Source organism: Dama dama, chromosome 12, assembly GCF_033118175.1.
Source record: "Dama dama isolate Ldn47 chromosome 12, ASM3311817v1, whole genome shotgun sequence".
In the NCBI taxonomy this organism is placed as follows: domain Eukaryota; kingdom Metazoa; phylum Chordata; class Mammalia; order Artiodactyla; family Cervidae; genus Dama; species Dama dama.
In genome coordinates this window covers 44211711-44235397 of record NC_083692.1, presented here as the reverse complement: position 1 = coordinate 44235397, position 23687 = coordinate 44211711, and the positions used below count along the sequence as shown (strand labels likewise).

At 38.7% G+C, this 23687-nt stretch overlaps 1 protein-coding gene across 1 annotated transcript in view; it reads right to left on the bottom strand.

Annotated features, from left to right (window-relative positions):
- TMOD3 (tropomodulin 3) overlaps positions 1-23687 on the bottom strand; it is an 88201-nt gene that overhangs the window by 29724 nt on the left and 34790 nt on the right. Inside the window, exons 2-3 of the mRNA XM_061157167.1 lie at positions 18714-18907; positions 13430-13586 (exon numbers count right to left, since the gene is read on the bottom strand). Of these exons, the coding sequence (XP_061013150.1) occupies positions 13430-13586; positions 18714-18839 (283 nt within the window). The 5' untranslated portion in view covers positions 18840-18907. The remainder of the gene's footprint in view (positions 1-13429; positions 13587-18713; positions 18908-23687) is intronic.

Genomic DNA, 23687 nt, shown 5'->3' with positions numbered 1-23687 from the left:
TCTGCAGAGGGCTGCCTTTTAACATTCAGCAGAGTACGGATGAGCACATGTGAGTGGTGAAACTACCTCGGGCCAAGCAAAAAAAAAACACTGAAAAGATTAGAAATAACAGTGCACACGCTCATGCAGGGCTGGGCATAGAATGTTCTCCCACTGACCAGACTGGAAAACCTCATAATTCACCGGGCACTGGGTTCAGTTCAGTTGCTCAGTCGTGACCGACGCTTTGCAACCCCATGGACTGCAGCATGCCAGGCCTCCCTGTCCATCACCAACTCCCGGAGTTTACTCAAACTCACGTCCATTGAGTCGGTGATGCCATCCAACCATCTCATCCTCTGTCGTCCCCTTCTCCTCCTGCCTTCAATCTTTCCCAGCATCAGGGTCTTTTCAAATGAGTCAGTTCTTCACATCAGATGGCCAAAGTATTGGAGTTTCAGCTTCAGCATGAGTCCTTCCAATGAATATTCAGGACTGATTTCCTTTAGGATGGACTGGTTGGATTTCCTTGCAGTCCAAGGGACTCTCAAGAGTCTTCTCCAACATCACAGTTCAAAAGCATTATTTCTTCGGCGCACTGGGTAGGGAACTCAGAAGGATCTCCCTTGCCTCAGCAGTGGAGAAACAATGAGCCCTAAGCTGAACACAGCTCTAGTCCCACCTAACAAATCTTAAAAAGCAAGACCCCAAAGGATCAAACTGTTTCCAAGTAACTTAATCATGTTTTCAGAATGAAACTCAAGAACCATTTGTAGGTCAAATATCCTGCAGTCAAAAATTTAAAATTCATAATGTCTGGCATTCAATAAAAATTACCAGCATGCAAAGTAGGGGAATTCAATCCATAAGGAAGAGGAAAAAAATCAATGCATTAAAACTGACTTGGCAATGACAAATGATAAAATTAGCAGGTAAGGGTATTAAAATAGTTACTATATTGCATACGTTCATATGTTTCGTATGTTCTAAAGGTTATGTAGAGGAGAAGGCAATGGCACCCCACTCCAGTACTCTTGCCTGGAAAATCCCATGGACGGAGGAGCCTGGTAGGCTGCAGTCCATGGGGTCGCGAGGAGTCAGACATGACTGAACGACTTCACTTTCACTTTTCACTTTTATGCATTGGAGAAGGAAATGGCAACCCACTCCAGTGTTCTTGCCTGCAGAATCCCAGGGATGGGGTCGCACAGAGTCGGACACAGCTGAAGTGACTAAGCAGCAGAGTCACAGAAGATATGAAACAAAAAAAAAGAGGAAAAGGAACAAAGAACTGACAGGACAAATAGAAAAGGATATACTATGCTAAAACTAATCAAAAGAAAGCAATATTGGTTATATTAATATCAGATAAAGTAGATTTCAGAGCAAGAACATTACCAGGGATAAAGAAGGTCACTTAATAATGACAAAACGGGCAATTCAAGAGGATATAACAAGCTTAAATCAATTAAAATGAAAAACCTAATATTAGAGCCTCACAGTGCAAGATTCTGGAACAACAAAAATCAAAATTCTGTGGTATGTAAATTATATACGGACACATTGGAGGGAAAAGAATATTCAGAGCAGGTATGTTTATTCAGGGAAAGTTTTCCATAAAACATGAACGATGAACAGTCCATCGAGCTAACTCCTCACTCCAAAGGAGTAGTGAGTGAAATCATTCAAAAGATACAGTGACCAGTCTGCAAAGGGGATGCCTGCCTCTGCATGACTAATTTAAGTAGCCCAGTCTACTAGGCTGAGAAGACCACTTTCTAGAGGTGTATAAATGACATTTACAACTCACGAAATTTGAGCTTAAAAATAGACTCAGTCTTTATTCTGAAGTTAGTGGAAAACAACTGCCTACTGCCAGTGACATAATCCTGCTGATTGATTTAGGCAGTTTATAATTATGATCTTTCTGGTTTAACTAAGGAATCAGATCTGCCTTTTCTCCACAAGGAAATCATGTACTCAGCAAGATGAGAGAAGCATCTTTCAGAAAAGAGTGACTATAGTAAGTTTTCTGGAAGGCTAAGGTAACTGTGAATAAAGAAGCTGGGAAGTTTGTGAGAAACCCTTAGTTTAAGGCAATCAGTTAAATTCACCTTTGGTAAGTTAAGCAGAGCAGGGCATAGGAGATTCTTGAGAAGAAAACCCAAGGGTGAGGAAGGGAAACCACCAGAAAGAAGAGATGTCCACCCTAAGGGCCAACTGAGAGTACAGGTGTGCTCTTCAAGGAGAGGGAGAACCCAAACTGTGGGCATCAGTGGCTCGAATGGAGGAATTCTTTGATGGTGCACTGGAGTGAGTGTAGAAGGTACAATAGACTCCAGTCTATGAAATAAGAGAAAATGAGGGGGGAAAAGTCTTAGGCTAGGCTAGGCAAGGGGGAAGTGTGATATTAGAAGTGGGGAGGAAGACTCCTAGTAAAGCAAAGTAAAGTGAGAGTCAGTAAGAAATATGGAAAACTGGGTCCAAATAAGTGGACCTCTAAGTGTCATATAGTCCTCTAAGTGTCAAATCCATGGCCAGGCTCTAAGCCTTATCTATCCTGGAGACAGAATACTCAACGTGTATAAAAAGAAGATGAGAAATAATCACCAGTCAAAATGTGTTCCAACATTCTCAAGACTGAGAAAGAGCTGGATGAATACTGTCCTTCACCCTTGGTCTATGCCTCAGCGACACTTTTCAACTGTCATTTCAAGTGTCATTTGTGACATTTCAAGAAAAATAGGTAAAAAGGTTCCCAACATTTTAACATGTATCTTCAAGTAAAAGGAGTATTATATTACAATTATGCTGTTCTAATGTTCTTAAATATTTAGTTTCTCAGCATTCTGAACATAGTAGGCTCATAAGAAAGATATTTCCATTAATCTTTACCAAGATTACTTGATACCATGACACCATTCCTATTTTGAGCTGGTTAGATTTTAGTCAGTCAGTTCAGTTGCTCAGTAGTGTCCGATCCCATGGACTGCAGCATATCAGGCTTCTCTGTCCATCATCAACTCCTGGAGCTTGCTCAAACTCATGTCCATTGAGTCGGTGATGCCATATAACCATCTCATCCTCTGTTATCCCCTTCTCCTCCCACCTCCAATCTCTCCCAGCATTAGGGTCTTTTCCAATGAGTCAGTTCCTCGCATCAGGTGGCCAAAGTACTGGAGTTTCAGCATCAGTCCTTCCAATGAATATTCAGGTCTGATTTCCTTTAGGATGGACTGGATGGATCTCCTTGCAGTCCAAAGGACACTCCAGAGTCTTCTCCAACACCACAGAGCAAAAGCATCAATTCTTCAGTGCTCAGCTTTCTTTATAGTCCAACTCTTACACCAATACATGACTACTGGAAAAACCACAGCCTTGACTAGATGGACCTTTGTTGGGAAAGTAATGTCTCTGCTTTTTAATATGCTGTGTAGGTTGCTTTTCTTCCAAGGAGCAAGTGTCTTTTATTTTTATTTTATTTTTCAAGCGTCCTTTAATTTCATAGCTGCAGTCACCATCTGCAGTGATTTTGGAGCCCCCCAAAATAAAGTCTGTCACTGTTTCCCCATCTATTTGCCATGAAGTGGTGGGACCAGATGCCATGATCTTAGTTTTCTGAATGCTGAGTTTTAAGCCAACTTTTTCACTCTCCTCTTTCACTTTCATGAAGAGGCTCTTCAGTTCTTCGCTTTCTGCCATAAGGGTGGTGTCATCTGCATATCTGAGGTTATTGATATTTCTCCCAGGAATCTTGATTCCAGCTTGTGCTTCATCCAGCTTGGCATTTTGCATGATGTACTCTGCATAAGTTAAATAAGCAGGGTGACAGTACACAGCCTTGACATATTCCTTTCCCAATTTGGAACCAGTCCATTGTTCCATGTCTGGTCCTAACTGTTGCTTCTTGACCTGCATACAGATTTCTCAGGAGGCAAGTCAGATGGTCTGGTATTCCCATCTCTTGAAGAATTTTCTACAGTTTGTTGTGATCCACACAGTCAAAGGCTTTGGCATAAGTCAATAAAGCAGAAGTAGATGCTCTTCTGGAACTCGCTTGCTTTTTCGATGATTCAGCAGATATTGGCAATTTGATTTCTGGTCCTCTGCCTTTCCTAAATCCAGCTTGAAATCTGGAAACTCTCGGTTCATGTACCATTGAAGCTTAGCTTGGAGAATATTGAGCATTACTTTGCTAGCACGTAAGATGTGTACAATTGTGTGGCAGTTTGAACATTCTTTGGCATTGCCTTTCTTTGGGATTGGAATGAAAACTTACCTTTTTCCAGTCCTGTGGCCACTGCTGAGTTTTTCCAAATTTGCTAGCATATTGAGTGCAACACTATCACAGCATCATCTCTTAGGATTTGAAATAGCTCAACTGGAATTCCATCACCTTCACTTTGTTTGCAGTGATGCTTCCTAAGGCCCATTTGACTTCACATTCCAGGATCAGCACAAGATGGTTAGATTTAGATGACCTTAATAGATGTGTATTGTGGATTCTACTGTAAACAATGCACTTAAAAACAATCTTTAATATACCTTTTGACAGCTGTGCCTTATTAGCTGCCTAATACCTTCTTCTTGCTGTCAAAAAACTACAATTATTAAAAGCAGAACATTTATTAATGTAGGACAAAACATTCCTCAAATGCATCGAAGACATAATGCCTTAAAATTCACCTAATTAGGATTAACTCCTCCTTCTCAGATTTTGACCTATGCTTTTAATTCCATAAAATGTTCAACTACAATTATTTCATAAATCACAAATTGAAATTACTTTTATTTCTATATAACAACCTTTAAGTATTCTTACTCTGTAGGTCTTTTCAAGGCATTTTGAGATGATCCAGAAAGATGAAATTTGGCATGAGTACACAGTTATTGTTCATGGTCAGAAAGAAAAATCATGAAATGTCTAATTTTTAATTTTATGGGGATTCCCTTTCGTCACACTAGTTCCGTACAATTTTAGCTCCAGAAAGACGGTGTGCCTTTAAGTGCAATGGTAACAAGTATAATTAATCATCATCTAGTCTCAGAATATGAGAAAGTAGTTGGATAACTATTCCTTTTAGCAGTTTCCAATTTTTTTCTTTAAGGAAGAATTGAGTCACCTGATTGATCTTTTAAAATAATTTACAATGAAAGATTCCTGTGAGATTTTTGAAAGAACTGGAAGGAGCTCAAGAAACTGAGTAAATTGCTAGAACATTCCCTGGCACAGAAAGCTAACTCTACCAGTGGGGACTGAACTCTGAGACCAGTTATCTTAGTAAGAAAAATGATATATTTTAGAGACTAATGGCACATTGTATGGATTCTTATCTAGTCTGTGCACAGCAGAAAAGTAAAATGTTTTTATTTATTAATAGGTTTGCAAAATTTCTTTAGGAAGAACCAGGAGAACCTCTTCTGTCTAGGAAGACATCCTTCATCTGAAAGTCTATCTCCTGTGAAATAAGGCATTAAGAAACCTGGGACTCAACCCAGGTGTTCAGGTAACAGGTCACTGGAGAGGCAGCTTAAAAAAACAAACTTCTGAATTTTCAGAGCTAAGGAGGGGATTCACATTTAGCTTGACTGGAAGGTATGCTAATACAATGTAGATAATTTATTCTGAATGTGATCAAGATCTTGGGGATGAGACCCAAAGAAGGGAAGGCAGAGTAGTGACTATGGATAACCAAGGCCAACTAACTTAGGGATGAGATCCAGGGTGGCTTTAAGAAGCCTAGAGCCATCTTTTAGCTGTATTTCAAAACAGAGCTCTGTAACCAAAGTTCACCAATTGATGAAGATAAACTTGTCCTTCCTTAGGTCTATGACACCTGTAACATGGCTTTTAAGGCCTGGCTCCATCAAGTGTGGGTGGTAGCGTTTTCTTCCATCAGACAGAATGTTGAAACTCAAAAGCTTATCTCTGGGTTTCCCTGATGGTCCAATGGTTAAGAATCCACCTTACAATGCATGGGACACCAGTTCGATTCCTGGTTTGGGAAGATCCCACATACTGTGGAGCAATTAAGCCCATGAACTCAAAACTACTGAGCCCAAGCTCTAGAGCCCACAAGCTGCAACTACTGAGCCCACGTGCCTCAGAGCTTATGCTCTGCAACAAAAGAAGTCACTGCAATGAGAAGTCCACTCACCTCAACTAGAGAGGAACCCTCATTTGCTGCAATCAGAGAAAGCCCACATCAGCAATGAAGATCCACCACAGTCAAAATGTAAAATAAATCAATAAATCTCTAAAAACATACACACAGACACTTATGTTTGTGGTTCTGAACCACTCCTCCATGACAGAGAATGGAAATCTCTTATTTGGTAACAACACCATATGATCCTGTACAATGATTAACACTGATTTCACTATATTCATGAACAAATTTGATCCTCTCAAAAACCATATGAAGTAGGCAGGGCAGATATGCAGGCCATATGATTCCATCTACACAAATGTCAAAATAAGCAGAACTATGGTGGTTACTTTGGGAAGAAGAAAGACAAGTGACTGGGAGGAAGCATGAAGGGACCTTCTGGAGGTGCTGATGTCTTGACCTGGCTGGTGATTACATGGGTGTGCTCACTATATAGTTCATTGGTTTGTATCCTCCTTATTTGGGCATATTCTGTAAGCATGTTACACTTCAATAAAAAGTTTATTATTTTTTAAAATGATGTGGTGCTAATCACTGCATCATAGTTGCCTATAAATAGTACTGAATAGACACATATGGTGAAAGAGGCAGTAAAAATACTGAATGTATTGTAAAATGAAAACTACTAATTGTGAATGCAAAATTACTTTTTAATTCAGCCAGTTCCATTTATTTCATACCCATTTACAATGCAAAGTAAAAAATAAGAAAAACTATTATATATAAAAGGAAACAAAAGCTATTATAGTTAAGGATATAATATTTTTTTTCTATCGTCACCATATTCCCCAACTCTATCATTTCTCCCTTTTGATATTTTCTTATTTTCCACAATTCTTCCCCCTCTTTCCTATCTCCTCTAACCCTCCAAGATCTTTTTAGAGATAACTGGAGATGATGAAACAAGAGCATACTGGGGAGCTTCCTGGGTAAGCTGAGGACAAACGCAGCTCTTTCACATCTCTTATTTTCTCTTCTTGTCCTCAGATTCCATATTTTTCCCACCATATCTTTCTCACATCTCTCCTTTTGTTTCTTACATCTGTTCTTCCTCATTATACACCCTGATTCCATGTGAAATGCACATAATTGTAAAAAGCAGTCTTGCAAAATTATGTTCCTCTATATAAACAGGACTGAAGCTTTAAATAGTGTTATAGGTATGGCTGTACATATGAAAATATAGCCAGCAGTCTTTTCTTGGACAAATGCAAAGAAATTGATGCTTTTTCTGTCTTTGTGATTTTCCACACTTCAAAACTAGGCATTGGTTTTCAATGCCTTTTCTGGCCCCCAAACACCTGAGGAACATGACATAGCCAGCACTAACAGCAGTGTGATGGTTAATTTTATATGGCAATTTGGCTGAGCATGGTGCCCAGCTATTTGGTCAAATATTTTTTTTTTTCCATTTATTATTATTAGTTGGAGGCTAATTACTTTACAATATTGTAGTGGTTTTTGCCATACATTGACATGAATCAGCCATGGACTTACATGTGTTCCCCATCCTGATCCCCTCTCCCGCCTCCCTCCCCATCCCATCCTTCTGGGTCTTCCCCAGTGCACCAGCCCTGAGCACTTGTCTCATGCATCTAACCTGGGCTGGTGATCTGTTTCACCCTTGATAGTATACTTGTTTCAATGCTGTTCTCTCAGAACATCCCACCCTCGCCTTCTCCTACAGAGTCTAAAAGTCTGTTCTGTACATCTGTGTCTCTTTTTCTGTTTTGTATATAGGGTTATCGTTACCATCTTTTTAAATTCCATATATATGCGTTAGTATACTGTATTGGTCTTTATCTTTCTGGCTTACTTCACTCTGTATAAGGGGCTCCAGTTTCATCCATCTCATTAGAACTGATTCAAATGCATTCTTTTTAATGGCTGAGTAATATTCCATTGTGTATATGTACCACAGCTTCCTTATCCATTCGTCTGCTGATGGGCATCTAGGTTGCTTCCATGTGCTGGCTATTATAAACAGTGCTGTGATGAACATTGGGGTATACGTGTCTCTTTCAGATCTGGTTTCCTCGGTGTGTATGCCCAGAAGTGGGATTGCTGGGTCATATGGCAGTTCTATTTCCAGTTTTTTAAGGAATCTCCACACTGTTCTCCATAGCGGCTGTACTAGTTTGCATTCCCACCAACAGTGTAAGAGTGTTCCCTTTTCTCCACACCCTCTCCATCATTTATTGCTTGTAGACTTTTGAAGAGCAGCCATCCTGACTGGTGTGTAATGGTACCTGATTGAGGTTTTGATTTGCATTTCTCTGATAATGAGTGATGTTGAGCATCTTTTCATGTGTTTGTTAGCCATCTGTATGTCTTCTTTGGAGAAATGTCTGTTTAGATCTTTGGCTCATTTTCTGATTGGCTCATTTATTTTTCTGGAATTGAGCTGCAGGAGTTGCTTGTATATTTTTGAGATTAATCCTTTGTCTGTTGCTTCATTTGCTATTATTTTCTCCCAATCTGAAGGCTGTCTTTTCACCTTGCTTATAGTTTCCTTTGTTGTGCAAAAGCTGGTCCCATTGTTTATTTCTGCTTTTATTTCCAATATTCTGGGAGGTGGGTCACAGAGGATCTTGCTGTGATTTATGTTGCAGAGTGTTTTGCCTATGTTCTCTGCTAGGAGTTTTATAGTTTCTGGTCTTACATTTAGATCTTTAATCCATTTTGAGTTTATTTTTGTGTATGGTGTTAGAAAGTGTTCTAGTTTCATTCTTTTACAAGTGGTTGACCAGTTTTCCCAGCACCACTTGTTAAAGAGGTTGTCTTTTTTCCATTGTATATCCTTGCCTCCTTTTTGAAGATAAGGTGTCCATAGGTACGTGGATTTATCTCTGGGCTTTCTATTCTGTTCCATTGATCTATATTTCTGTCTTTGTGCCAGCACCATACTGTCTTGATGACTGTGGTTTTGTAGTAGAGCCTGAAGTCAGGCAGGTTGATTCCTCTAGTTCCATTCTTCTTTCTCAAGATTACTTTGGCTATTCGAGGTTTTTTGTATTTCCATACAAATTGTGAAATTATTTGTTCTAGTTCTGTGAAGAATACCATTGGTAGCTTGATAGGGATTGCACTGAATCTATAGATTGCTTTGGGTAGTATAGTCATTTTCACAATATTGATTCTTCTAATCCATGAACACGGTATATTTCTCCATCTATTTGTGTCCTCTTTGATTTCTTTCATCAGAGTTTTACAGTTTTCTATGTATAGGTCTTTTGTTTCTTTCGGTAGATATACTCCTAAGTATTTTATTCTTTTTGTTGCAATAGTGAATGGTATTGTTTCCTTAATTTCTCTTTCTGTTTTCTCATTGTTAGTGTATAGAAATGTAAGGGATTTCTGTGTGTTAATTTTATATCCTGCAACTTTACTATATTCATTGATTAGCTCTAGTAATTTTCTGGAAGAGTCTTTAGGGTTTTCTATGTAGAGGATCATGTCATCTGCAAACAGAGTTTCACTTCTTCTTTATTTGGTCAAATATTATTCTAGAAGTTTCTGTGAAAGCATTTTTTGGATGAGATTAATATTGAAACCAGTGGTCTTTGAGAAAGCAATAATGTGGTGGATCTTACTATCAGTCGACGGCCGTAACAGAACAAAGGCTGATCTTCTCTGAGAGCAAGAAGGAATTTTGACAGAAGACTGCCTTTGGGCTAGAACTGTAACTCTTCCCTGGGTCTCCAGCCTGCCAGCCTATTTGGTAGATTTTAGACTTACTAAGCCTCCATAATCACATGAGCCAATTCCTTATAATAAATCTATTTTCACTGAGGAGACAACCTCTTATACAACTGCATCAAGGAATAAAATACTTAGGAACAAACCTGCCTAAGGAGGTAAAAGACCTGTACTCAGAAAACTTTAAGACAATGAGGAAAGATACCGAAGACAACACAGATGGAAAGACATACTATGTTCATGAATTCAAATAATTAATATTGTTAAAATGATCATACTCCCCAAGGCTATCTACAGATTCAATGCAATCCCTATGAAAATATCAAAGGCTTTTTTTTTTTTTTTTTTACAGAATTACACCAAATAATTTTAAAGTTTATATGGAAACACAAAAGACCCCCTAATAGCTAAAACAATCTTGAGAAAGAAAAATGAAGCTGGAGGAATCAGGCTCCCTTGACTTCAGACTGTACTACAAAGTCACAGGCATCAAAACTGTATGGTGTTGGCACAAAAAGAGAAACATAGATCAAACGAAAAAAATAGAGAGCCCATAAATAAACCCACGCATGTATGGTCAACTCTTCTATGATAAAAGAGGCAAGAATATGCAACAGAGAAAAGATAGTCTCTTCAGTAAGTGGTGCTGGGGAAATTAGACAGTTACCTGTAAAATAATGTAATTACAACATTCTCCAACACCATATACAAAAATAAACTCAAAATGGATTAAAGACCTAAATGTATGACTGGAAACCATAAAATTCCCAGAAGAAAACATACACAGAACACTCTTTGATATAAATCCTAGCAGTCCTTTTTTGGATCTGTCCCCTAAGGCAAAGGAAAAGCAAAAATAAACAAAAGGATGTAATTAAACATAAACGCTTTTTGCACAGCAAAGGAAATCACCAACTAGATGAAAAGACAATCTACTGAATGGGGAAAAAATATCTGCAAATGATACGACTGATAAAGGGTTACTACCCCCAAAAAATAAATAGCTCATAAAACAAAACACCAAAAAAAGATTAAAAATGGACAAAAGGCCTAAAGAGACATTTTTCCAAAGACAAACAGATGGCCAACAGGCACTCTCAACATCATTAATCATCGGAGAAATGCAAATTAAAATCATAATGAGATATCACATCACACTTGTCAGAATGACTATCATCAAAAAGAATACAAATAACAAAAGCTGGTGAGGATGTAGAGAAAAGGGAACCCTTGGTGAGAATGTAAACTGGGGTAGCCACTGTGGAAAGTAGTATGGAGGTTCCACAAAAAACGGCAAATAGAACTACCATGTGATCCAGCAATTCCACTCCTGGGTATATATCTGAAAAAAATAAAAACGCTAATCCAAAAAGATACATGCACTCAGTATTCACAGCAGCATTATTTATAACACAACAGCCAAGATATGTAAGCAACCTAAGTGTTCATCAACAAATGAACAGATAAAGAAGTGGTATGTATGCACAACGGAATACTACTCAGCTATTAAAAAAAAGAATGAAATCTTGCCATCTGAAACAAAATGGATGAACTCGGATGGTATTATGCTTAGTGAAATAAGTCAGACAGTCAAAGATAAATACTGTATGTTATCACTTACATGTAGAATCTAAAAAATAGAGGATACATTAGTGAGTGTAACAAAAAAGAAGCAGACTCACAGATACGGAAGACAAACTAATGGTTACCAGTAGGAGAAGACAGGGGGAGGGGAAAAATAGGGACAGGGTACTGATAGGCATAAACTACTACGTGTGAGCTTCCCAGGTGGCACAGCGGTAAAGAATCTGCCTGCCAATGCAGGAGACTCAAGAGATGTGGGTTTGATTCTTGGGTCAGGAAGATTCCCTGGAGTAGGAAATGGCAACCCATTTCAGTATTCTTGCCTGAAAAATTTCATAGACAGAGGAGCCTGGTGTGCTACAGTCCATGGGGTTTCAAAGAGGCAGACACAAATGATCACACAGACACACACATTATGTATAAAATAAACAGGCTACAAGGATATATTGTACAGCACAGGGAATATAGCTAATATTTTTAATAACCAAATGAAGTATCACCTTTAAAAATGTGAATCACTGTGTTGTATACTTGACACATATCTTGTACATCAACTATATCTCAATTTGCACAAAAAGGAATGAATGAACAAATGAATAAATAAATCTCTGTCTCTACACACAGACAACACACACCCTTTTGGTTCTCTTTCTCTGTAGAACACTGACATATAAGTATCTAAGTAAGGCACTGATTCTCAACTAGAGATGAGGGAGATGCAGGGTTGATAAAAAGAGCAGAGGGGTTGGGGATAATAGGTAATTTTGAAAAGGCCTGAAGCAGACTTTGTGAATACTGATTCAAAAGCCATTCACAACCTTTGTCTATTACAGAGATGAAAATGCATTTTCTACCTTTGCCTGCAGCTAAGGGGTAACCCTGTGACAGAGTTGTGGCTATATTCTTGAGAATGGCTTCCTTCCTGAATAAAAAGCTAAAGCCTCACTAGGAGAAAGCACCATGCTCTAACCGTTCTCCCTGCCTGGTCTACTAAGGATTCAGATGTACAAGCAGTACCTGGAAGAACTGAAGATCAGCTCTACTGCTGCAACCATTCCCCAGTGTTCCATACACAGTATTCTCAACAGAAGAACAAGCAGAATCTGGCTTCTCAGGCCAACCTGTATTGAAAGCTGAGAAACTTTACCTATTTCATGTTAAATATTATTATATAGAGAGCTTTAAAAAATATAGCTGTACTCGTTCTCCACTGAGGCTAGGTAAGGTCAAAATCTTCAGTGGGAAGGACCTGGTCTCGAAGAATTTCCCAAAAGTAATAATTATGAAGCAATGATAACTAAAATTATAATGGTTATGAATCATTGAATTAATAAAGAAGGCTGTAGGGTCTTAAAAAGGAGTCTTTGAAAATATGACCTGAATTTTTTTTAATGGCATTCCACTTTAAACATAAAAGTTAGGATTGAGTGGCACTTTGACATCACTGCATTTTGTAATTTAGTATTGCATTCAAAATTTTACCTCAGTTAACTTTTAGTATTTGTTACAGTTGACAGGGCTTCCCTTGTAGCTCAGCTGGTTAAGAATCTGCCTACCATACAGGAGACCTGTGTTCAATTCCTTAGTCAGGAAGATCCCCTGGAGAAGGAACTGGCAACCCACTCCAGTAATTCTTGCCTGGAGAATCCTGGGGACAGAGGAGCCTGGCAGGCTCTAGTCCATGGGGTGGCAAGAATTGGACACAACTTAGTGACTAAACCACCACCACCACAGTTGAGAACTAAAGAGTTCCTTAGGGAACTAAAAATCACTATGCAATAAAACCTCACTAACAAATCATTAACAAGGAACTTATGGGCCAAGTTACTGAATGTAAAAGAAATGCCCAAATTACCTAATAATTTTTAAAGTCAACAGTATTATATCTTTGAGTCTATCCACGATGCAGCTTTAAAAATATTTTCTCCAGTTCTACCTATAAGAAAAAAATCAAGTGCTATTGAATCATGTTTTATGCTTCAAAGTTTTGTACTGACCTTTTTTTTCTCCAGTGTAGGGCACATAGTCTTCCCTGTCCTTATGCTCCAAAGCTTCCTTCTCCAGATATGAAAGGAGGTGTTCTCGATCAAATGGCCCTGTGGCAGACTTTGATGTCTGGTTCTTCTGCCGGAACCCTGCAGGTAGAAGGGCATTCTGCCAAAGAGAATGAATCAGCCATTATGACCAGCAAGAACACTAATGCTGTATGCATCCAGATGTTACCCATCTAAGAAAGAATTATAGACTAGAATGAGATGTAGGCATTAAAGACTTCATTACAGGGTTCGAGGGCAGCAACATAAAAGTATTCCAAATGAAGTTTTTTAAAATTAGGTAGAATTAACTTACACTATTATTTAAATAGGCACATTTGCCTCTTCTTCAGAGAATATTCTACTAGCAGTAATCACCCTTTATTTTTTAAGTGTCCTGGGACAGTAATAAAAAATAGTTTGTGATGCTTAATAACAGCTCAACATACATGTATATACAGAAAATATTGTAACATTCATTGCAAAAGAATGCTAAATGACTATATACATCATCAGTTCAGTTCAGTTCAGTTGCTTAGTCATGTCCGACTCTTTGCAACCCCATGAATTGCAGCACGCCAGGCCTCCCATAGTCCTTCATAATGTTTGCTATTTCATCATAAAGATTTTTTTCATAAGAAAAATATGTATACACAGTGTATCTATATAGGATATCAGGCGATTAACGCTTACTTGTTTGTGTTTAAACGCAATGTGTTCAACTTCTATGTGTACGTATGTATGTATACATTGGCACTGGGATGTATTTGGAGCAACCACTGTCATTGGCTACTCATGCACTAAGACACTCAGAGATTCTTATGGCAAGAGTTATATCCCTAGGTTTCCACATGGGTACAGCCTTTTTGAGTGCACAGAGCAACTGACAGCAGGGGGAGAGGGGCAGGCAATGGACTAAAGTTGCCTCTTTTAGGTCCTACTGTGTATTTTCACTAAGCCCAAGAATAACAAGCAGTGACTAGACAATGTGAGGGTCATCCTTTTGCTTTGTCAAAAACCAAAGAGGTGATACTACCTTGTCTCACAGTTCTTAAGTATTCTTTGCTTTGAAAATGGGAGGCGGACAAAAAGTCACATAAAAGGGCCAACTCTGTTCTAAAGTACCTCCCAATATCCATGAGGATGTTGAATCTCCTGGCTGTTATAAGATCATTTTTCATTGGGGTAATCTTATATGGATAATGATAAAAAGAAATTTTCATTGTATAACTAAAAATATGGTATGGCACTTCAACTCTGGCCATTTGCTGAAATCCACAATAATTTTCATAAAATTCATCTTTTGTGTTTTCCTCATGTAATGTTACATGTATTACACAGAAAGTTCATCTTTCAAGATGAAATACAAAAGAGATCTGTTCCTAACCATGCACCAAAATGTTTCTACAACACAAAACTGTCTATAAGAACAACAACAACAAAAAAACCCCACAAGATTTCTACCCTCTGGCTTTGAAATCAAGGCAAGAGCTTCACATGAGGAATCCATTCCCAACCAACCATCCTACCATTTTGACTTCCTAAAGAACTGTCTAACTTTCCTCCATCTCTAACACAATTACTCTGGTCTACACTATGATCCAAGCTGGGATGGAATATTGCATAGGCCTCTCAACTGGTCTCCCTGGATCAGTTGCCAAATACTCTTCAACCTTCACCCCACCCTAGAGGTTATCCCAGCTTCACCTCACACACTCTCTCCATTCAAGCTACATCAGCCCTTGTTCCTCCCTTTTACCTGCCATATACTTCCTTCCCTGGGATGCTCTGTGCATCCTTTTTTGTTATTTGTTTTTCAGAATGCAGATTCATCCCTCCACGGAAAGCTTTTCCTAACCTGTTATATGCTCTTATACAGCATGATTATTTGATTAATGTCTAACTCCCCCTACTCCTACCAGCCTGTCTCATGAGGGCAAAGACCACGTTTGTTTAGATCACTCTTGCATCCCTAAGCCTAGCATAGTACCTGAGATATATAGGTTGTTTCCCACCCCCAATAATTACTGAATAAAGACTTTACAACACTCAGCATCTCTGATCTTTGTTGTGGCACATGGGATCTTTAGTTGTGGCATGTGGGATATTTAGCTGCCACATGTGGGACCTAGTTTCCTGACCAGGGATTGAACCTGTGCCCCTTGCATTGAGAGCATGGAGTCCTAGCCACTATCCCATCAGGGAAGTCCCTGAATAAGGATTTGAGAATATTTTTTAAGAAAAGATTGTTTTGATGCTGACCATTTTAAAGTCTTTACTGAATGTGTTACAGCACTGCTTCTGTTTTATATTCTGATTCTTTTGGCCTCAAAGCATGTGGAATCTTACCTACCGGACGAGGGGTCAAACTCACCTTCTGCATTGGAAGGCGCAGTCTTAACCACTGGTTCACTAGGAAAGTCCTGAGGACATTTTTAAATAAAAATGCTCATTAAGGCAAATTAATACAAGCTACTTCCCTTCACCATCAATAGGACCTTTATACATATACTGCTATTTCATGGCGGTAGCAACAGAGTTGCAGTGTTCCACCTGCCTATTCAAGCCCATATTAAACATACAGGTTTTAAATGATACATTAGCTGGAATCCTGACTCCTTAAATACAGTCTTTGACCACAAAATAAATGAGCGCTATCTGACTTTGGAGGCCAAAAGCTAAGCTTTATTAGAAGTACACCTTAATCAAGTAAGTTAATAGATCATAATTACTTAATAGATAAAAACCTATTTTATCTATTAATAAATAGATAGAAATCTCATTAAAATTACATGCCTCTCCCTTACAGTGAAATGCTGTTGTAATAATTAATTCTCAGTTTAGAATTGAAAAAACAGCTTTTGCCTAGACTGATTGGCTGTCTTTTTTCAAAAAAACAGTTAAGTTGGCAAATAGGTAAACTGAATGTAGTATAAGGAAAGTAAAATAGCCCTCCAAAATATTTAAAATGAGATATCATCTTCACACTGCATCACGCTGTCAATAAACATCACTGTTCTTCTAGTCTCAACTAATAGTACCAGAGGTGGGGGAGTGTTCACCTCTGGTGATTGGGGTGTTCACAAAATACATCCAAAAGTTAGAACTCAAGTCTCTCCATACAAGAAGCAGGCCATGGATTTCCAAATAAGAAAATAAAAGCCATCAGCTTTTAGACCTACAGCATAAGGCACAAATTAAAGGGGACTCACTGTCATTTAATAGAAAGACCACTAGACTCTACCAGGCATCAATCAGGTAGTGAAGGATCTAGTCTCAGGTCTTTCCATAATTGTAAAACTGAGGCAAGTCACCTAACTTTTTGTTTTCTATCTGTGAAACAGAGGACAAGAGCTACATCAATTTTTCTCAACTAAGGGTGTTTTTGTTCCCCAGGGGACGACTGGCAATATCTGGAAGTATTTTTGATTGTCACAACTGGCGGGAGAGCATGTTAACCACATTTTGAATTTTCTGTATTTTATGATGCTTTGACATTGTGGGGGCCTTGCTAATCCTGGAAAGACTGCCCCTCGCAGGGCTAACCAGTTCCTAGGGATAGCAAACAACTCTGTCTGTCATCTGTGCCTTTCATACGAAAACCAGAAACTATATCCCCAACCACCTCTTTTACCTCTCACACACAAAGCCAGTACTTGTTCTGCCCTAAATCGGCCCAGGACCAGATACCAGATAACTAGAGGCCACTCCTGTAGCCCAGAGACACTGAAATTATTCAAACTTCAATTATTCAAATTAGTCCAATCCTAAGCTTGCTCATACTGGCTTACTCTGTCTCACCTATTTTTTCCCTTGGAAAGCACAATAAAAGTTCTAGGCCATACTTGCTCCTCATTCCTTCTGCCTCCTGGCCAAACCACTGCTTCCCCTGGCGGCCCTGTGTGGTTTGGGGTGCCTCCTGCTGTTGGGAACTGTAAGTAATAAACTCTTCTTTCAAGGAAGTTATTTTTACATGTCATCTTACCAGACCTGATTAAAACAAAATCAGGTACATTTTAAAACAGGAGGGTGTGCTATTAGTATGTAGTGAGCAGAGGTCTAGGATGCTACTAAACATCCTATAATGCATCAGACAGCCCACAGCAAAGAATTACCCAGCCCCAAATGTCAATAGTGTCAAGGTTGAGAAACTCTGGACTAGATGAAAGCTTATGTTTCTACTGTTTGATTCAAATAGGTCTGACAGGTTGAACTGCCTGGGGAAGATTCTGCTGTGACACGCAAAAGAGCACTGTAATTCTGAGTTATCCCACAGACTTAGGTGCACTAAAAAATCTTCTTTACAATAACAATTATGGTGAGGGGATTTGATCTGTAGTACAGACACATTAACCAAGTGCTGAAGTAATGCTGAGAATAGGAGTGTAATGCTCAATAAAAATTAAAAAATATTTTAGCAGGAAATAAATGTGTGGTAGTGACAAGAACACTTTCATAAAATAAACTCTACCACAATCCATAAAAGGCACTAAAAATCAATGTCTTGGTATAATATAACATGGTAAAGAAAAGAAGCCCAGCAAACAGTCATTACCTTCAGATTAGGGAGCCATAAACTCCGTGTTCTCCCCTCACTGCCACTTACCTTCACCCCCCAACTGTTGCTGCCCCCCAAAACATACCAGGGATTAATAAATCAAGGATCAAGGGTCTCTACCTTAGCCTTAAGTGATGTATAAGATAAACAACATCCATTTTGCAAAACAAGACAAATATTCAGGTCTGCTTTACAAGGACTGCAGTACTGCCCAGAGTCTACTTAGATCTATTCTACCAACGACTGGAAGCTTTGATCCAGTTTGTTCAGCATCTTTCAGAAAGGTAAGAATTAGACTTAAGGTCATGAAGAACCTTCTAGAGACACTTTCTACACAGCAACCATCCTGATATAGAAGCCCTGAAGAGGCACAAAGGCTGGCATATGCTGTATTTTACCCAAAACATTATTCCCTGCCCAGAGAGAAAAGATTTCTAAAAAGGGAGAAGATTTCGGGATATGTTTGAAAATAAAAACATTGGAAAAATGCTTAGACTAGTTATGTTATTAGAGATACAAGGCAAAAGTGGGGGAACTGAGAAGGAGGCAAAAAGTTCATTTGGATAAAGAGGAGGAGTGGGAGAGAAGTGTCAGGGAAAAGTCATGAAAAAGATAAGTGCTCGAAGGCAGCTACTTAGTATCAAAGGGTTTGAAAAATTATTTCATTTCTCTTTATGACCTAGCACCTACCTCAGGGTCAAGATCATCCAGAACAGTTTCCAGTTGTTTCAGTTCTATTTCTGATAGATTCCCAAGGAGTTCGTCTTCATCCAGGTCCTTGTATTTTTCTAAGTCCTTCCGGAACGAAAGTGCCATGGTTTGCAGTAGAAGTCACTTAATTTTTGCTATCCAGTACAGTGAGAAGTGATTTTTTTTTCTCAAAACTATGGAAAGAAAACAAAAACATTTAAAATGTTATGTCATGTCCACCTTACTTCGATCTATTCTAGGTTAAATGAAATCTAATTTCCATGTGTCATAAATTCTTTGACCATATATCACGCACTACCCTCCTCTATGAATCATTAAATGCCTTTACCTTTTGCCTTTTGTTGACAAAAAGCAACCAAATGGAAACAGAAAGCCACAACTAGGAAGAAAGAGGTGAAGGCGCGAATAAAATTCAAATCCATTACAACAGCTTCTTGATAGTACTTAAGATTTCCTGATAACTGAGTTTTAGGGGGAAGAACTTATGTATCAAAATATAATTTTTTCCATCAATGGTTTTCAAATGATTGCTATCAGAGTACTTTGTTTAAGCACAGTATGTTTGAGGTATGCTTGTTTTGCTGTAAACTGCTTAGGAGAACATTATTTTCTGACTCAATGTAGAGGGGCTATTAATATATTCTCCACAGGAGAAGTGGCCATTGGAAAAAAATGAGAAGGTGCATTTAAAAAATATTTTTGATAAGGCATTTTTTTCCTTCTAATTTATATTTTGCTGCATTATGAAAATAATACATTTATTTGGCAAAGTAACCTAGGTTCCAAGTTGAAATAAAATTCTGAAGAAAGTGTACTGATTATTTTTTAAATGTGAAATATTATATATATTCTAAACAATACATACTAACATTCTTATTAGGAAAAGGCATCTTTAAAGAAAAAAAAAACACATAGCATTCTGAAAATGCTCTAGTAAAACACTCAATACTATGTTGCAATATGTCATCCACTGACTGGAAAGATTGGTCAGGTGGGTCTGGTGATAGGAAAGGATCTTCACCACTTCCTGACCATGTCCATCCCTCCCGAACAGCTCTGAAGTGGCTCAAAAAGCAGCATCTTTCCAGACACAATAGGACTGTACCACAGGAAAACAATACTTAAAATATGTACCGCAAAAAGTGTGAAATAAAAATGAAGTATTTCTATAAGTTCTAGCCACACATGTGGATAATTTGTCTCATAAATGTCTCTGTGTGATTAACAATCCTGAGACTTAGCGATGTGGCTAAACTTTTCTTGGCTGTAAAACGTCCAGTACTTCAAAGCTGGGATACACTTCCTACTCCCTTCTCCCAATTTTTCCTAACTTAATATTTTTACTAATATATTTTCCTCCTCAAACTAGTAACACTTTATGGATCCTTTTATGTGTTTTCATCTCCTACTAAGAAAGGAAGGTTTACTACAGGGGTCTGTCAGCTAGCAAACATCTGGGTCCAATAACAAGCAAATAAATGGAGCCGTACTTACGCAGGTGTTAAATTAGAGGCATTTTGTATAAGAGCCCTAGATGGGTCTGGCTTACACCTGTTCTGCTGGCACCTCATCTGGTTTAGCAGCAACCCTGGATTATTTTTCACTTTTTTGAGCACATAATTATTATCATTATTGTCATTACTAAGCTTGGTAAACCTCCTCTGTACTTCCAACTTTAAGACCAGGGAGTGTATCTTCTCAATTAAAAACAATAAAGTTTGTGGAGACTCTTCAATAGAAGGTATCAGCACTTTCAAATATATTAACCATAAAATGCAATTTAAAGAAGGTGGCAGGTAATTACAGGGGAAAAAATAGAAAATTTTTGAAAAATTACTTCCTTCATTAAAGTATCAATGATATGGTATTTGAGACAGATAAGGGTAAGAAAATGATAAAAGTACATGAATATGTACTAACAGTAATCAGCTTTCGCTATTTTTAAATGTTTGATCAATTCAAAAAGTCTTTAATATAGTTTAACATATTTTTGAGGTTTATCAGTTCAATTCAGTTGCTCAGTCATATCTGACTCTCTGCGACCCCATGGACTGCAGCATGCCAGGATTCCCTGTCCATCACCAATTCCCGGAGTTTACTCAAACTCATGTCCATCGAGTCGGTGATGCCATCCAACCATCTCATCCTATGTCCTCCCCTTCTCCTCCCCCCTTCAATCTTTCTCAGCATCAGTGTCTTGTCCAGTGAGTCAGTTCTTCACATCAGGTGGCCAAAGTATTGAAGTTTCAGCTTCAGCATCAGTCCTTCCAATGAATACTCAGGACTGGTCTCCTTTAGGATGGACTGGTTGGATCTCCTTGCAGTCCCAGGGACTCTCAAGAGTCTTCTCCAACACCACAGTTCAAAAGCATCAATTCTTCGGCGCTCAGCTTTCTTTATAGTCAAACTCTCACATCCATACATGACTACTGGAAAAACCATAGCTTTGAGTAGATGGACCTTTGTTGGCAAAGTAATGTCTCTGCTTTTTAATATTCTGTCTAGGTTGGTCATAGCTTTTATTCCAAGGAGCAAGCATCTTTTAATTTTATGGCTGCAGTCACCATCTGCAGTGATTTTGTAGCCCCCCAAAATAAAAGTGTCTCACTGTCAACTGTTTCCCCATCTATTTGCCATGAGGTTTATAGCATACAATAAAGTCAACATCTTGCTCAATAAATATTTTAAAGAAATAAGTATTAATTATTTTGAGCATCCCCTCACCTTACTCTCAAGTGTTCCAGCTTGGGCCATAAAATAAACAGTCATCCTGTAAAAGTGGAGTTCAGCTGCTCACTGCTCAAAAGCCAATAAAGAGGCAAGGCTGGTGAAAAGGACACTTTGCTTTATTTTGGATGCCAGCAGCTGGGGGTGGGGGGCTGTCCAAAGGCCAACCCCCACTCTCCCGGCCAACAATCAGTGGGCTAGAGCTTTTATAGGCCAAGGGAGGGGGCTACATACAGAAACAGCACAGTCACCTCTGACGGGCATCTGAAATTGGTCATTGGTGATCTGACCAGCATCATCTTGATATGTTTTAACTACAGTTCACCCTTAGTTCCAGGGCTGGTTGGTTTCCATTTCTTGAGGTCAGCTCTTGGAATTGTGTCAACTTAAGTCATGGCTAACAATCTGATCATCATGTAATTAACTTCTCCACCTGGTGGGGTTTCAGTATCTATGACAGCTCACAGGACAAGGCTCAAAACATTATCCACAGCCCTTGTATTTGTGTCAATCAGTCATGTCTGACCCTTGGCAATCCCATGGATTCTAGCTTGCCAGGCCCCTCTGTTCCTGGAATTTACTGTAGCTTAAGGTAAAGAATCTGCCTGCAGTGCAGGAGACCTGGGTTCAATCTCTGGGTCGGGAAGATCCCTGGAGAAGGGAATGACTACCCACTCCAGTATTCTTGCCTGGAGAATCCCAGGGACAGAAGAACCTGGTGGGCTACAGTCCATGGGGTAGTAAAGAGTCAGACACAACTGAGTGACTAACATATATACAGCCCTTGAGGAGAAACTGAAAGTCCTTGACTTTGCTTAATGACTAAACTAGTGTTATTTGGCCTCCTGTGACTGTTTTCCTTTGTTTCTGCACATTCTCACTTCTCTGATTAAACTTATTCTTTAGCTAAATAGTTTCCACAGGAAAAAAACAGGTAGAGGACATGAAGGACAATATCCATAGCGTCCTGCTCCATTTCAATCTTACTAATAAGGTACCATAATGGGCAATATGATAAGAATGAGGCATTAGGGGCAAAGGCAACATTACATGCCACTCAGGATCTATAGGTTTGGAACATGACATCCCTTAAAGTGACTGAACAGATCACTCCAAGAGATGGCTTCTTATCCCAAAGTAAAATCTGTCACACAAAGCACTGAATAGCATTGCTTAAAGATTAATAAAATGAACACCATGAAAACATACAACCCAGCCTCAGAGAGAGAACATTACTAGTACTCTCATGTTCCCCTTTCCATCTCTTCCTCTAGAAGTAGTAACCAGTAGAAGTACTGAATTTTGAATTAATCATTCTCTTACTTTCCTTACAGTTTTACCTCAAATGTACATATCTTTAAACAGTTTTAGTTTTGCTATTTTTGGTACATATACATATGTGGACTTGTACATTATGTATCCTATCTTTTTCCTGATATATTTATTTAATTTAATTTAAAAATTTCTTACAATGCTGTGTTGGTTTCTGCCATACAACAATGCAAATCAGCCATAATCATACAAACATTCCCTCCCTCCCCTCCTCCACATCCCATCCCTCCAGGTCATCACAGAGCACAAGACTGGGCTCCCTGTGCTACACGGCAACTTCTCACTAGCTATCCACCCTACACCTGATAGTGTATATATGTTGATGCTCATCTCACTCTCCCTCCCCACATTGTGTACACAAGTAGGACGCACAACACAAGCTTTTATACTCAAGGTTGCTTTGAGTTCATATTTAGAGCTGAAATTCTTTCATTTTCATTTCTATATAATATTCCACTGTATAAATGAACATCTGAAGACCTGTAGTCTTTCCGGCTCTATTTTTCTTCTGTGAAATAGGCTGCTTGTTGCCTCTTTTCCTGGTATACATGTGCAAGAGTTTCTCCAAGTTGTCCAAAGCTAGGAATGGAATTGCTGGGACAAGGGTATGGTATTACCAACTTTACTAGGTAATGTTAAACTATTTTTAAAGTAGTTGTACCAATTTAGATTCGTGGAAGATTCAGTGCATGACAATTCATGTTGCTCATCCTTGCTAACTGCTGATATTATCAGAGGTGGGGTATTTTTACCCACTCTGGTAGATATGAAATGATATATCATTGTGGTTTTAATTTGCATTTTGCTGAGCTGTAATGAGGCTGTGCATCTTTTTATGTTCTTGGCCTTCGTCACTTAGACACAGTGGTGTTCCTTTGTCTATGAAGAACCCCT